This window comes from Haliotis rufescens, unplaced genomic scaffold, assembly GCF_023055435.1.
Source record: "Haliotis rufescens isolate VD_foot unplaced genomic scaffold, xgHalRufe1.0.p SCAF_29, whole genome shotgun sequence".
In the NCBI taxonomy this organism is placed as follows: domain Eukaryota; kingdom Metazoa; phylum Mollusca; class Gastropoda; order Lepetellida; family Haliotidae; genus Haliotis; species Haliotis rufescens.
The window spans coordinates 1,935,725-1,952,844 of NW_025963990.1; the positions used below are offsets into that span (position 1 = coordinate 1,935,725).

The following is a 17,120-nucleotide window of genomic DNA, read 5'->3' on the forward strand; positions in this document are numbered from 1 at the left end:
GAGTGCATGAGAGTAAATTTTTCCAGTAATATCATGGCGAGGCCTTATAACACATGTGGGGAGTCGAACCAGGATCTTCAGCGTGGCGAGCGAAAGCTTTAACCACAAGGCTAACTACAGTCCCCTCCGAATAAATTTTAATGAATTGTTGAACTTAGTTTTTTACAAGGAACTCAAAGAAATGTTGTTGTTTTCAAAATAGGTGTGTCAAATTATTACTTGCCCTTCTCGGGGCGGGAAAAGAATGACTGTGTTACTGACGACTGCTAAATATAGTGACCCAAATGTACGTCATATCAGTCAACTCGGATACTTGTGATGACGGTACTAGTCCATGGTTGGAGCAAAGATAAATGTAGACACTGATACAAACGTATACGAACACGGTCCAACCTTTGCTCCCCTACACAGCTGTGTATCGGTGTCATGCGAAATGTTTTCAGGGATTGTATCAAAAGTTTGAATATCATTTCTATATCTAATCTCATCAGTCTCCATCGCGGATCGGGTGGTCAGACTTGCTGAGTTGGTTTATGCATGTCATCGTATTCCGGTTGCGTGGATCGATGCTCATGATGTCAATCACTGGATTGTCTGGTCCAGATTCGATTATTTACAGACCGCCGTCATATAGCTGGAATATTGCTGAGTGTAACGTTAAACAACAAATAAACAAACAAACAAACAAACAATTTCCATCCTTGTATTTAAAGGAAATATATTCACGTCAATCAATATAATGCTGAATGTTGAAAATATGGGGACGGAATGGATAAGGAAATAGTTATTTCCCATAACAATTAGGAAGGTGGTATCTGTTTATCATATCTCTTGATCATTTCCTTGGGGGCGGTCGGGTAGCCTAGTGGTTAAAGCGTTCGCTCGTCACACCGAAGACCCGGGTTCGATTCTCCACATAGGTACATTGTGTGAAGCCCATTTCTGGTGTCCCCCGCCGTAATATTGCTGGAATATTGCTAAAAGCGGCGTAAAACCATAATCACTGTCATTTCCTTTAAATCGATGTGAAGATATATGGTGCTGACACACCATGGACTCAGCGGATCCTTGTTTTAAGAACAACTGCCCCCCCCCCCCCCCCCCTGGAAAACAAGGTACACAACTCCACACTACGAAGAATTGTGGCGTCTGAGAAAAAGGAAATCTATTTTTACATTTTTTGTCACCTGAAATTGATCTAATTACTGATTACTAGATTACTGATATATGTAACAACATTTTGAAATTAATATTAAATTTTGTAAAGTGAATAATAAGAGGGTAAGAGGGTATTGAATGTTCTGTAAACCTCTTGGGAATTATTTTTCTATGAATAACTCGGCTTTTCATTGGTCGCCGGTATTACATTTCATTCGTTCTTTATTTAAGCCTCTCATCCACGTGCTAGTATGGAATGAGACGTCGCATTATTCTAGACTCTGATTCCAATTAATGACTTGTTCATGTTGGAAAACTGTAACGTTACGTCAACACACGTGGTCCACTTCAACTGACATTCTCGCACTCGTCGATGTTGACGATGTTATTAAAAAAAATATTTATTTATTTATTTATTTATTTATTCCATTTTCCATCATATTTTACATTTCAAAAATCATACATAGAGTGTGCATGGATTTATTGTGACATTATTGGCATGTTTGTAGCATGGACAGATCAGATATCATAGTTACGCAGGGTTTCTAAATAATACATGCAGAGAAGAACAGAAGGCATGGAAACTTGCATAATTACAATTTGAATATGCAATCCATTTTGTAATTTCATAATATCAAAGTATTTCTTTTTGAACTAGTAAAAATATTGTTTTACTTTTTTCTATTAAATGTGTACAGCATAGATTTTGTTACCAAAATTACAGCATTGAGTGAATTGTTATTCTTCTCTTTAAATCTAAACAGTATGTGTTCATTACTAAAATTAACTCTGGTGGTATAGTTTCCAAGACAATCTGAAAATTTCATCCATATATCAGAAACGTAATGACAGTTACATAATACATGAGTAATTGTTTCAGATGGTAGGTCTTCAGCAACCCACGCTTGTATATACCCGTAAAGATTCCGGTTAGAATAGGTCTTTATAGCGACCCATACTTGTCGCAAAAGGCGACTATGCTTGTCGTAAGAGGCGACTAACGGGATCGGTTGGTCAGGCTCGCTGACTTAGTTGAAGCATGTCATTGATCCCAATTACGTGGATCGATGCTTATGATGTCAATCACTGGATTGGCTGGTCCAGACTCGATTACTTACAGACCGCCATCATATAGCTGGAATATTGCTGAGTGCAGCGTTAAACAACAAACGAACAGATGGTTCTTTACATAATGAACAAACTAGTGAGTCAACATATCCAGTTTTAAATAAATAACAGTTAGTACTTAAAATATTATGTAACTTGATATAACTTTAAACGGAAACCATCTTAATTCAGAACTTTGTGTACATATTTTTGCCATAAGGCTAAAGTTTTTCCACTCTGTATCTGTACACGTATACTTTTTTTTCAACTGAGTGCGGCGTTAAACAACAAACAAACAAAACAAACTGATCACATACGCCAGTCAGTCAATTGTTCCATCGCCTGTTGAGTTACTAACAAAGGAATAATGCGGCTTATTTAAATAGTTTTAATTTCTTTTTCCAAACAATAGGATCGGTTCTCGAAATATATTTATAAGAATTGCAAATATTTGATTTAAATGACCCTTATGAAACAAAGCCTTAATTACGGTTGTTTGTTTGTGGTTTGTTGTTTAACGCCGCACTCAACAATATTCCAGCTTTATGAAGGCGGTCTGTTAATAATCGAGTCTGGACCAGACAATCCAGTGATTGACATCATGAGCATCGCACCACGCAATTGGGATACAATGACAAACATCAACCAAGTCAGTGAGCCTGACCACCCGATCCCGTTAGTCGCCTCTTACGACAAGCATAGTCGCCTTTTACGGCAAGTATGGGTCGCTATGTAGACCTATTCTAACCGGAATCTTTACGGGTATATACATTTTGAAACTATTGTTGTTTTAAATTGTTGTTAAATTTTGATTCCGTAATACAGACCTGTCAACCCCTCTTCATGACAATGTGAGAGATTTGATTTCAAAATTTGGAGATTTACCTCCAAAGGGGGAGATTTTTAAAATAGTGAAGATAAGAGAATTTCTATTACTTATAGACGAAGTGATCGTGAAACATAATCACACTCTGCCGTGGAGAGGTTTAAAAACGTGTTTCCATTCATACTCACAACCAGGTGACCCCCGACAGCCAAGGGACGCAACTCCAATCAAATTACAACATCGGTGCTCCCTTTACATGTACATTTATTTTTCATATTTGTAGCACATATATCCATTGTTCAGCAATTTACATTTCCACTGCTGCAAAATCAAAACAACAAAAATCACACTTCCGCAATTTTCATTTCGAGATACGACCTTTCATTTCCCCGTGAGGGAAGTCTTTCTCATTACACGTTTGGGGAAATCCGTTTTAGTTACAATTTAGAGTTACCTCCCTTATAATTATGGCCTACGGAAAGTGAAGCGCTCTAGCGCTCGGCATTCAAGATAAGTACATATGTCTTTAAACGTCAATGCAAAATGACAACGTCTGCTCGTAGATTCATGTATGATTGTCCGACGAAATGACAACTGAATCTGGGAAACACACCCCGGGATCTGACAAAAGTGCGGAAAACGACAACCTCGGCCAAGTAAAAGCCGGACACATAAACAATAATAACCGGACGCAACAGTTGAAAGATGACGTCTTCAACTTCATTGATGCCAACATTCGAGGAATAAGAGTAAGTTCAACTAAAGATCTTATATATAATTTATCAAGAATGACAGTGTGTAGATCTATATACGGACGCAATAGCTATTCAGTATGGTTGAGACCCGTGAAGATCCGGGGTAGAATAGATCTTCAGCACCCCATGCTAAGGTCAGGCTCGCAGGCTTGGTTGATTCATGTCATCGTATCGCAATTGCGTGGATCTATGATCATGATGTTAATCGTTGAGTTCTTAGACTCGATTATTTACAGACCGCATTCATATAGCTGTTTCTGACTCGATTATTTCCAGTCGCTGTCGTATAGCTGGAATATTGCTATGGTTGTATGTCCGATTTGGTTTTGATAGGACTAAAATTCGCCAAGATTGAACCTTACTTAGTCTGCCAGCACCTTATCATAAGGCTTATGTACCCGAATGTCGTGGGTTTACACACCTGAAGTAGTTTACACCCTTTACAGGGGTGGTCGGGTAGCCTAGTGGTAAAGTGTTCGCTCGTCACTCTGAAGACCCGGGTTCGATTCCCGACATGTGTACAATGTGTGAAGCCCATTTCTGGTGTCCCCCACCGTGATATTGCTGGAATATTGCTTAAAGCGGCGTAAAACCATATTCACTCACTCACCCACTACACCCTTCACACAATGGGCTTTACTTTCAGTGACAGTCATCGTATCAACCCAAATGAATAGAGAATCTCACCCGAGTGTCTTTTGATATCAAATATATCAATACGAGTTGATAAAAGTGGAAAATATCAAACTTGAGCTTTTCCACTTTTATCAACAAGTATTGATATATTTAATTTCAAAAGACACAAGGGTGAGATTTTATTTATCATCCCAACATCATTCTTCCAACTTTTTCAGTTCGTAGACAGTAATAAGAAGTGTCTTCAGTGTAATAGTACTGCTAACAACTTCAGTTGCAGAGCCATTAGTGATGTCATTTGATTGTGACGTCATGGTAACCAATGACATCACAATGGTCTGCAAAGCAATTTCATTGCAGCGATATCTATAATGTAAATATTGCTTGATCTCATACAAGCGATATTTCCTGTGGGAGCCAGTTTTGGATGACAAATAATATTATTGAATAGTAGGTACTATACCTGGTATTATTCGAGATAACATATACAATATTTTATTGTCCCCTCCAAGTGAGACTTTAGCACGTATATTCTCTAGCAATGGGAGTACCTTAAGATAGACATGAGCATGCTTAAGAACGCAAAATAATTTACTAGCATCCACGCCATTTGATACACTATTGCAATGAATGAAGCCCCATAAAATCGTGTATAGTTCATTTGATTCGCATGTTTATCGCCATTGTATCCGAATATGAGCATTTCTGTACGTTAAACCCCATCATCAGCGAAGTGATTAAGGAAAGGGATGCAGGTTGTTGACATGTATCTTTGTGGAGTTCAATACCATGGAATGGTGCTGACAGACCAAGAAGTATCTTCGGTGATAATTTGGGTTTTGCATCCACAACCAGCAAATCATCAAAACTAAGGGAGGCAGCTCTTGATTGGTCTGTTGGTTTGTTTGTTTGTTTGTTTGTTTGTTTGTTTGTTGTTTAACACCATACTCAGCAATATTCCAGCCTTGACAGCGATCTGTATATAATCGAGTCTGAACCAGGCAATCCAATGTTTGACATCATGATCATCGATCTACACAATTAGGATACAATGACCTGCATCAACCAAGTCAGCGGCCCAATCCTGTTATTTGCCTCTTGCAACAAGCAAAGTCGCCTGTTTACAGCAAGTATGGATTGCTAAAGACCTATCCTACCCCGGATCTTCACTGGTAGGTGTGTTGGTGAAAAGACCAATGTGGAGAGGCCGTTGATGTTTATTAATTTGTGATGTATTTGATATTGTGACATATTCTTTCAAAATATGTAAATGCTATTGATACAAGGTGCTGCAATTACTGCGGAAAAGCAATTTTCTGGACAGAGTTGCATCCTTAAAAAAACAATGATCGTGTGTTCGAATCCCAGATTCGCCTTGATAATATTACAGTGTTAGCTCGTGGGTTTCACCGAAGTAGTAACCGAAGCACCTGGATCAAGATGACTGGTCATGATATAACTGAAATACATTTCAAAAGTGGCATCAAACTCACCTCTTTTCCTTTTCTTATAGCTGCGACTCTCTGTCTCTTGCAGGGGAAATAACTCACTAATATCTGTATAATTACCTGTTTCAGTATTCTATATATGGAGTGGGTGTTGTCGGAGTCATCCTCATCGTCAGGTCGACCAGAGCTGTAAGTTCAGCATTATTCAATTGTTAGAACTTTATTTGAGTTTATTTTAATTTTGAGAGTTTATTTTGTTTGTTTGTTGTTTAACGCCACACTCAGCAATATTTCAGCTATATGACAGCTGTGTGTAAACAATCTGGACCAGACAATCAAGTGATTGACATCCTGAGCATTGATCTGTGCAATTGGGATATGATAACATGTATTAACCAAGTCAACAATCCTGTTAGTCGCCTCATGACACAAGACTGGTGATAGTTCAATGCAGTGTTGAGCAATATTACAGCAATAGAAACTAACGTTTTTGGTCCACTAGTCCTTATGATGATAATATATAGCAAAACCCTTAAAAATGGCAATTTTCTACTAGTCCTTATGATACCTTAACTATTGGGCAGTTTGGCAAGTACTATAGGGCTAGTGCCAATTTCTAACCCTGAATATTGTCGTACAAACATGGGTTGCTGAAGACTAATTCTGAGAGGGACATATATTTGCTTTGAGCTGTGAGACCAAAGAATGTGCTTCTAGTAGAGAAGTAGTTACAATAGAGGATCCATGAGCCAGCGACATGAAATGCTTGGTTTTCGTATATTTATCTGCACTTCGTTTCGAAGTATGTAAGGCTGTCCATATTGTATCTGATTTCTCATCTCCATTCTGACGTAAAAAAAATATATAGTTTTCGTATCTCCAGCAGCTGTGAAAAATAGAACACTGATCAGATAAAAATATTGCTATTACAATTGCACAGTCATAGAAAAAAACAATGTGAACTTTATCTTTCTTCAGATGTTTATTAAAAATCCTTTTCTGAAGCAAAGGGACTTGATCTACGTCATAAATGGTTTTAGAGACTGGTACCAAGTGTTAAATTAAGCTTTAAAATGTCATAAAATACTTTGCACAATTATTGAAATTGTTTTTTTAAATATAAAAACATAGTTTATTTAGCCCGCCCGCTCTCTTTGTTGGATAGGGGCGATCAGGTAGCCTAGTGGTTAAAGCGTTCGCTCGTCACGCTGAAGACCTGGGTTCGATACCTAACATGGGTACAATGTGTGAAGCCCACTTCTGGTGTCACCTGCCGTGATATTGCTAAAAGCGACGTAAGACTCACTCACTAACTCACTCACTCACTCACTCACTCACTCACTCACTCACTCACTCTTTGTTGGTTGAGTTAAGAGATGAGAAAGACATAAAAAAACATGGATGACCTTATGCAAATGATACTTGGGCATTGCTACTGGGCAATGAAAAAGGGTGACACGGATGCAAAAAAATCCCCTTCTGTTATGATCACTGGACAATATTTGTTACCATTACCAGGGTTTAGACGATTGATGTCATCCAGATTCCAACACAACAAGTAAAACACTGTTGAAATCACTGATTGACGTGGATAGTTTGAGAAATATTATTCATGAACTGCAAATATACCGTACACCTCCTGATAACGTTTGGTGCTGTGATACACATTATGTTGAATGTTTTAATGACACTGCTTTGATTTCTTACGACAAACTCATCCAGAGAATACAAGCGCAGGACTCATTTGTGTGTGTTGGACTGGAATGAAAACACGTCGTTGACATTCAATGGTGACATTTTATAAAGATATGATGACAACATAGCAGGAAGGTTTTGAAACAAAGACCTACGCGTTTGTTTAAAAAAAATTGAATTATTTGATTGATAACTATTACCATTAATGATGAGTATCACATGTCACAAGTTTACATCCTTGTTGTCGAACGGCCCACATGGGTGGGTGTTTACATGTCATGTCACGTCACACGTTGTTGCACGTTTACGTATTAACTAGGGCTGGGACGAGTCCAAATTTACTACCCGGGTACCCAACCCCCTATTATCCGACCCTACCCGGGTACCCACTGTAGGTCTCAGGAGTTGGGAACACAATGTCTAATTGGGAATAGTTTAACTGTAGCCCTGGCAAAAACTGTTTAGACACATGTATGAAACCAGAGACAATATACTGGATATATGGTCTCTTATGAAACGATCGAATCATGCATACACTGAAGTTGACTGAAGCTTTATCTTTACTCAAACATATACAAGTCAAAGGAATGTGTGCCTCATCATAAAGAAATGGGAACATTAGCAACTTGTAGTGTAAGCACTGAGCTCCAGTGAGGTTTTGTCATTAAACAATATGTCATGTGACCAACCACGGGTCCGGGTAGTACTGTGGGTACCTGGGTCCTACTCAGGACCCACCGAAACCGAGTTACCCGGCCCAGCCCTAGTATTAACCAATGAAATTTGGGTGTTCTCATGATGTCATTTTGAGCTGTCATAAATATATTCTCACTCACTCACTCACTCTTCATTTTCAGACCCATGTATTCTGTAACGTCTCCGACATCCCCAGCATCTACGTGTCCCGCAACATCGTCCTGCAGGGCCGGGTCAACAACATCGGGCCAGACTGTTGTCTCCACGTCACACACCATCCAGTCATTACTCTGCCGTCCTTCCTGAAGTCCCATCTTGTCCAAGGTATGCCAAGCAAACAGAATGTCTACTGATTTCAAAACACTACTGTTCAAAATTTTGATATCCCCGATATAAATTACAGCATGAATTGTACAGAAGAGTATCACTTGTATATCATTGGTTTATAACAAGTGTACAAGAGGTATATCCCAACACTACCCATTTCATAAGAGTGAGTGAGTGAGTTTGGTTTTACGCCGCTTTTAGCAATATTCCAGCAATATCACGGCGGGGGACACCAGAAATGGGCTTCACACATTGTACCCATGTCGGGAATCGAACCCGGGTCTTCGGCGTGACGAGCAAATGCTTTAACCACTAGGCTACCCGACCGCCCCCATTTCATAAGATAAAACAGGGAGTGGGGTAGCCTAGTGGTTAAAGCGTTTGTTCGTCACGCTGAAGACCCGGGTTCAATTCCATTCATGAGAACAGTGTGTGAAGCCCATTTCTGGTGTCCCCCCCCCTGGATATTGTTGGAATATTGCTAAAAGCAGCGTAAAACCACTCACTCACTCACTGTTCAAAACTAAGTCAACCTCTATCATGACATCTTCCCGAGGCAAAGGAGTTAACTGACTTTAAAAGTCCAGTTTCCACCCTTGCCGAACTAGGCTGGAATTACTGGGCTCGATCGAAGCGCCACCAGTGGCTATTACCAGTTATGTCCCTTCTAAGCCTCTCCTGTGGACTAATCAGATTCCATCTCTCGTATCACTTGCATTTGCTTCTCACAAAATGGTGGCGCCCAGTCAGGACTAATTGATAATCAAGATCTATATTGTGATAAAACCGGTCTTACATCGCGAAATGCATCGAATCACGTGAGCACTGTGATTAAAAACACGAAACGATTTGGAAGAAATCTAATGACAACGCAAATCCTGCAATCGACTGAAATCTGCACGACAGTTTACGAACTGGATTTCGATTTCGGTGCGCGAGTTTGATTGGACTATGCATAGACTCGTTAGTCCAGCCAAAATGTAACTCCTTAATACCAGCTTAGTTCGGCAAGGGTGGAAACTGGACTTTTATAGACAATTAACTCCCTTGCCTCGGGAAGATGCTATCATGAAGGTGTGAATTAAAGGCAGAAAAGATCCCCTAGACGCATATTTTTGTGTTAAGTGTCCAGTTGACATTGAATTCTCATACACACAATGAGTGAGTGAGTGAGTTGGGTTTTAGGCTGTTTTAGCAATACTCTAGCAGTGTCACAGCAGGGAACACAAGAAATGGTCTTCACACATTGTGTTTCCCCCTTGGCATACAACGGACATGACTTTAACAAAAGTAAAATTATATTTGGATTTACATGAACATTATTTTTGGCTAATGCTGAAATGCACTTTTCATAGTTACTGAATGTGAATAGTGTTTAATTAATAGTTGAATAGTTAAATCGTTTTAGATTCTAACTCAACTACTGCAACTATTACAGATGAGGGCCAACAAAGTTATCATGTTGAAACTTCAATACTTTAATGTACTCAGTTGTAAAGGTGCATTGACATGATAACAATAATAATATGCATTTTTAGGGTGACGTCAAAACCACATCCTAAAGCATGCTCAAAGTGCTACGCTATTACCAAGCTACCTATTATCCTCGTCAATGGATCAGTGTGGACTCAAATTCCATTCTCAGCACCCTGGGGTGTATGCAATCTCATTAAAATCAGATCTTAGTTCTCACTACCACTAAACAAAGATCTGAGGACATCCCATTACGGGTCACGTCAGACCGACCTTGCACGAACTTTGACCGACCAATGGAATGACCAATCAGAAGGCAGCTTTCTCATGCTTTACGGCACTAATTTCAAATTGGCGACAATGCTTCGAAACATATTTTGACAAATTCTCGATTAAAAATTTGAAACCAGAACAAAAGAACATTCTGGAATCGCTAATAGATGGACTAGATTGTATGGATTCAATCGTTAAACCCGTAACTATCGTTCGGAACACCCCGTGTTAAAGTTTCCGAGGATGCATGATCAGAAATCACATTCCAACTGTCATTTTCATGATCTGGTAAGCGATGCTCTGATTGGTCAGATGAAAGGTCGTTCTGACGTGACCTCTCCTGGTATGTCCTCAGATGTTTGTTTAGCGGTAGCGAGAACTAAGATCTTATTTAAATGAGATTGGGGTGTATGCAACTCAAGCTGCCTAATGAGGTGCTTGAAGGTAACATGCACATTATCTCATCCTACCGGATACCCATATTCACTGCTGGGTAAATAGAGGCGTGTTTGAACAAAGTCTCACCAGATGTAACATATGCATACAGTGACTGTCATGAAGCAGATTCTAGAGCAACCAAATAAGCAGAATGATACTTTAGTTTAGTCACCACAACGCCCATCTTTGTCATTACTTGAAACCAGATGACAAGAATCTACATGCACAAACATACAAGTAGAACATTTCCCCTGAATCATTATACACAGATGAAGTGATCCTTACGTTTATTTCCCACAGAGTTAGATATACCCAAGTTAATTAATATCGTATGTGCACTGGTGCAAATATCACTTCACGCACTGTTTACGTCATATGGACGTCATTTTTTACGTCATTCAAATGTTATTTTAACCTAAAGTTGGAATGACCTCACTCTAGAAGCGACGTCATAGCAAGTGATTTTTGAGGTCATTCAACAGATGTGGTTTTCTAAGATGGCGGTCGTGATCTGTGCATTTTTTTAAAGGGATCTCAAAAGGATTTTGAAGTAATGGGTGATAAAGACAATATTACACTTTCATATGTGTCAAACTGATTTTACAAAATTCATGTATTACCCTTGATTTCACTCGGAAAATGCAAGAATTCTGACATTCATGTTCGTAAAATCCTGTAATAATCTCTATTAATTTACTCGGAAAGGAAATAGTTATTCAAATATTGGCCAAAGTCCATAGACCCAATTAAAGGGAATCGAGTGGTCTTTTGACGTGGTTTATTGATTGTCACCGTGCCTCATGTTGTTGTTTATTGTTTAGCGCCACACTCAGCAATATTCCAGCTATATGATGGCAGTCTCTCAATAATCGAGTCTGGACCAGACAGTCCCTTGACTGACATCGTGAGCGTCAATCTACGCAGTTGGGATATGATGACATGCATCAACCAAGTCCTAGAGTCTGATCCCGTTAGTTGCCTCTTACGGCAAGCATGGGTTGCTGAAGAAGTTTACTGCAGTGTTAAGCAATGATTATGTTTGCTAGCTTTAATTCACTTATGTTTCATTTGTGGTAGCATAGACGTTCGGGCTATTGTGAGTTATCACATTTAGTAGTAAATAAGTATTGCTTTAAAATGACTCATCAAGTCGTATATTTACCCATAAAATGGACGTCACTCACCCATATTTGTTTTCAGAGATATATTTTGTTTCAGAGTCAAGTTTGCCAATCTATATTGCTGGAATCGAACCAAATCCTGTTGGCCGAAAATGGCTTATTGACAAGGTTAAAGCTCAGCATATTTGGTTCAAACTGCTGGAGAGGTCACGTGATCCCGAGAGACTGGATTGTGTAGTCTCCATTAGGAAGGTATGAATGCCAAGAATTATTATCTAAATGTTTATGTAGAGAATGCATTGAATTTGAAGGAATGTATGATGTTTTTGTTTGTTGTTTAACGCCGCACTCAGCAATATTTCAGCTATATGACGGCGGCCTGTAAATAATCGTGTCTGGACCAGACAATCCAGTGATTGACATCATGAGAAACGATCCACGCAATTGGGATCAATGACATGCATCAACCAAGTCAGCGAGCCTGACCACCCGATCCCGTTAGTTGCTTCTTACGACACGCATAGTCGCCTTTTATGGCAAGCATGGGTTGCTGAAGACCTATTCTACTCCCCATGATGTAGTGACCTTTGAAATGTCAATCGTTTCCATTTCTGGAACCACCTCAAAGATAGCTCTGAGTTATTTTATTTCTGCCCTTTTGAAATACGAGTTTTGGTTGCTTGTTTTTTAACACCGGTCTAAGCAATAGTCAACCTGTGTGATGGCCGTCTGTAAATAGTAAGTCTGGACAAGACAATCCAGTGACTGACATCACGAGCATCGATCTACGTAATTGGGATACGTTGACATGCATCAACCAAGTCAGCGAGTCTGACCACTCGATCGCTTTAGTTGCCTCTTACGACAAGCATAGTCACCTTATACAGCAAGAATGGGTTGCTGAAGACCTATTCTAACCCAGATCTTCACGGGTGGAAATACGAGTAAAATGTCGATCTTGTTTAATTTTGTGTATCCCTGTTTTTGCGTACACCCCTTAAGTAACTGTGACAGAATCTCACCTCCACATACTTAAATAGAGCATTTTTGCAATAAGTGTCTTGAGTCATTCAATATGGAATTGCTAGAGGCATTTTTACATTAAAATGTACATTTGTTTAAGTAAATTAAAGCTGCAAAAAACATTTCCATAATCATCAGAAATCCATCATCCATTGTGCTACTTTATCATGAATCAATATCAAATATTGATGATATTGAGTTTGTGAAAAAGTGAGCTTATCCTGCCACACCGGTGGCATCCGTCACAAACACATGCAAAGGCAAATCAAGTGTTCACCTGAAAAGAAATGGGAACGTATACAAGTCAAAACAGGGAATTGCATCGGACTTAATTTTTGTCACGGATGCTTGCAATTTGGAAATGTCCACCACATGTCTACCAGAAGACTTTTTGAAAACTTTGCTGAGGCCTTGAAGGTTGTAACACTAAATATAGAACCTCTGAGTAAGAGTGGTAGGACGTTCTTTGAAATCTTCGTAAAAACCACACACTCGATTTTACCTCAAAAGTTATGAAATGTCGACAAAAGGTCCTGGAATATTGCTCAACATGATGGGGAACTTGACTTTTGGAAAGTTGATTGAGTGAGTGAGTTTGCTTTTAGCAATATTCCCGCAATGTCACGGCGAGGGACACCAGAAATTAGCTTTCACCCATTGTACCCATGTCGGGAATCGAACCCGGGTCTTGGGAGTGACGAGCGAACATTTTGACCACTAAGCTACCCGCCCCTTTGGAAAGTTGATGTCATCCCTCTCGTTATACAGTCCTGTGGAGAAAAGAAAGGCTCTAATTCCAAACTCCATTTTACATATTTACACTAATATTTTGGAGTATTTTATGGTTGACAGTTGTGAGGAAGCTGAAATATTGCTGACAGGGGTAAGTCAGTCTTTAATTACCGTGTCCTTGCCACTTTCAGCTTCCCTCTTTTCAAAGTCTCTGTTTTGCTTGACATTGACTCGATTATTTCAAAGGTCGCTTTGATGGCTGGAATATTGCGCATGTGACATAAGAAAGAAACAAACCCTCTGATAATATGCTTTTGTGTTGCCAGCGGTTCCTGTTCAAGGTCGTCATTAATGAAGAGCTGATACGTCTCGGCCTGTGTCGCCTGCGTGATTATCCAACTCCCCCCGTTGCGCCAGTCTACAATCACGTGATCAACAAATTGGTTGCCATAGAAGCCAAGTTAGACCGGAAGCAGTCCCCCACCAGAGTCAGAAGTGCTGCACGGACAGTAAAGGATGTTCTTGTGTACCTTGTGACGTTTCCGAAGACCTTGCTGACATATTTGTCAAAGTTTAGAAGAAAATAAGATCGTTTTTTCACAAATATTGGATCACAGTTTTTGTAAACAATTTCAGTGATGTTACCTACTTTCTTCTGAGGATAACTTTTGTTCTTGGTCAGTTTTTTGTTTTATGTGTTCGGTGCTTTTGGTAACATCACTGTGTACTTGTATATACAATAGAACAGAGTGACGTTTTGTTGCTGTGATCTGAAACTCGCTTGTGCTTTTCATGATTTGCTGTTTGCCATGACTGTTATGTTGTTAAGGTATTCAGAGCACAATTAAATAAAATGAATATTTATACACGTATCATAATGTTCCGTAATGATTAGATCTGCTGAAGATTTAGTTTTGTGGGATGGTATTTCGTTCCAGTGCACACCTCATTCCAGTGTATATGCCTCACTCCGTAGAGACACAAGACCACCTCCAAGGTCTAGTGGTAGAGCGGAAGGTCGGGGGTTTGATCCCCAGGCAGCATCATACATACCAAAAGATGTTAAAGGATGGTACTGGTGCTCAGCATTAAGGGTCTAAAACAAGGACTGGTCAGCTCGGAGTCAGAATACTCTGTCTGAGTGGGGTATTCATGTTAAACTGCGGCATGGTATCTCAGTGAGCTAGCACTTTAAATCGGCAGTCCGGACTAGTACAAGCAGCCACACACACGTACACGTACATGCACGCCGCTATATAAGTGCAATATTCTTGGAGGCAATGTTGTTACCCTGCCTGGTGTTCGGCATCAAGAGGCTAAAACAAGAACAAGGCTCAGAGTTAGTATGTTGTGCAAGCAGTACCAGCAGCTCCACACACATGCATTTACGCCAACTTATAAGTGCAATAATATTGAAAGAGACGTTAAACCCCATTTCACCTCGACTCACCTCACGCCATGTATGAGACAGCCTCCGTGGTCTAGTGGTAGAGCATCCGCCCAGAGAGCAAAAGGTCCGAGGTTCGATCCTCGCCCGCATCATACCAAAAGACGTTAAAAGATGGCACTTGTTGTTACCCTGCCTGACACTCGGCATTAAGGGTCTAAAACAAGGACTGGTCGGCTCGGAGTCAGTATACTGTGTCTGAGTGGGGTATTCATGTTAAACTGCGGCATGGTATCTCAGTGAGCTAGCACTATAAATCCGCATCAGTCCGGACTAGTACAAGCAGCCACACAAACACACACACGTACATGCACGTCGCTATATAAGTGCAGTAATCTTGGACGCGACGTTAAACCCCATTTCACCTCACCTCATATCTGCGAGATGCCGTTCATTTAGGTCTTTAAATAATCTTTACAGAGTTACTTCCCTTATACCGTTACGTTGCTAAACGCTTACCTGCAACTTTAAAGTTGAAACTTTCGAAAGATTGCCAAGAAAATGAGGGGAAAACACCTTTTAATACTTAACTTAATAATTATTCTCCTCAGTGCAGATCTGCATGCGCACGAGACATCATGCTGATCCCCGATACATATATAATCACTGTCACGTTGTATCTGGAAATAGGAAGGACCAACAGAGGTCAATGTCCCATAAACAGTTTTGTCCCATGATGAATCGTGTTATTGAGACAATAAACTAGTACCATGAACTACGTATAACGATCTGGTGAGTATACCACTGAGGTCACATACGAGGAAGTAACGTACACGGATGAGATTTCTAAGTGCTCGAAACAAGAACTGCCCGGAGATTTGTCTCTCAACGTGTGGGTGTGTCTCTCCGTCAAATCTTTAAACACCCAGTGATAAATGGGGCACCTCACTCAGAAATTGTATTCATGCACGGTTTCCTGTAATTTTGGAGAATTAAATTGCGTCTTATACGAAATTATTTTTAAAATATGTGGCTCGCAATATATATTTTTAACTTTATTCCTAATATTTTATTTATTCATATTACAATTTGGGGAATATTTGTTATACTGACACGTGTTTCCACAAGTTTTATCAACTTTGAACCAGGCTTCGAGTACCAGTACAAATACGACGCTAACGCAAATCTGAAACATATCGGTGAATTTCAAGTCTTAGCGAAGGTGAGTTACTAGTATTAACTCTATTACTGTATCCTTTGCATTGAATTTTTCTATGAACAAAAGAATTCATCACACGTAACTCCACACCATGATATGTAACTATAACAGATATGATTCATTAACTCTGGTCGCCATTGTGGAATTCAAATTGAAATCAGCCCATAGCACACTGAAGCATATGTCCAGTCAATCGAAGTGAAGCATCTCAGAAGGGTTAATTACAGAACTCCCAAAACCAGAAACTAGGAGTTAAACCTTCAAAATGTTTAGATTTTGAGGTAAGTTATCAGCCATTTGATACCTCTTAATCTATGGCGTTAAATACAGTAGTCATGAATGAAAGTTGCAAACAGACCACAGTGCAGATATATACTCGTATGTTGCAGATCCTTTGAAAAGGGAATTTCAACACACATGTAACATTCGTTACCCATGAAGATCTGGGGTAGAATAGGTCTTCAGCAACCCATGCTTGCCGTGAAAGGCGACTATGCTTGTCGTAAGAGGCGACTAACGGGATCGGGTTGTCAGGCTCGCTGACTTGGTTAATGCATGTCGTGGATCCCAATTGCGTGGATTGATACTCATGATGTCAATCACTGGATTTTCTGGTTCTGACTCGATTATTTACAGACCGACGTCATAGAGCTGGAACATTGCTGAGTGCGGCGTTAAACAACAAACAAACGAGTAATGATCTTAAATATATGTCAGCTCATTCTTTTTTCGACCAGTTCCGTAGAGAACAAAGTCGGATATACTGAATATAATTTCTATCATATATTCTAATGGCAGATATATCA

General features: G+C 39.7%; 1 protein-coding gene across 1 annotated transcript; it reads left to right on the forward strand.

Moving 5' to 3' along the window:
* The first annotated feature begins 3,550 nt into the window (after positions 1–3,550).
* LOC124137713 lies at positions 3,551–14,580 on the forward strand. Its single transcript, XM_046504136.2, has 5 exons — positions 3,551–3,840; positions 6,060–6,119; positions 8,483–8,645; positions 12,051–12,205; positions 14,035–14,580. The coding sequence occupies exons 1-5, from the start codon at positions 3,679–3,681 to the stop codon at positions 14,293–14,295; spliced, it is 801 nt and encodes a 266-aa protein (XP_046360092.2). The 5' UTR covers positions 3,551–3,678; the 3' UTR covers positions 14,296–14,580.
* Positions 14,581–17,120: the final 2,540 nt, after the last annotated feature.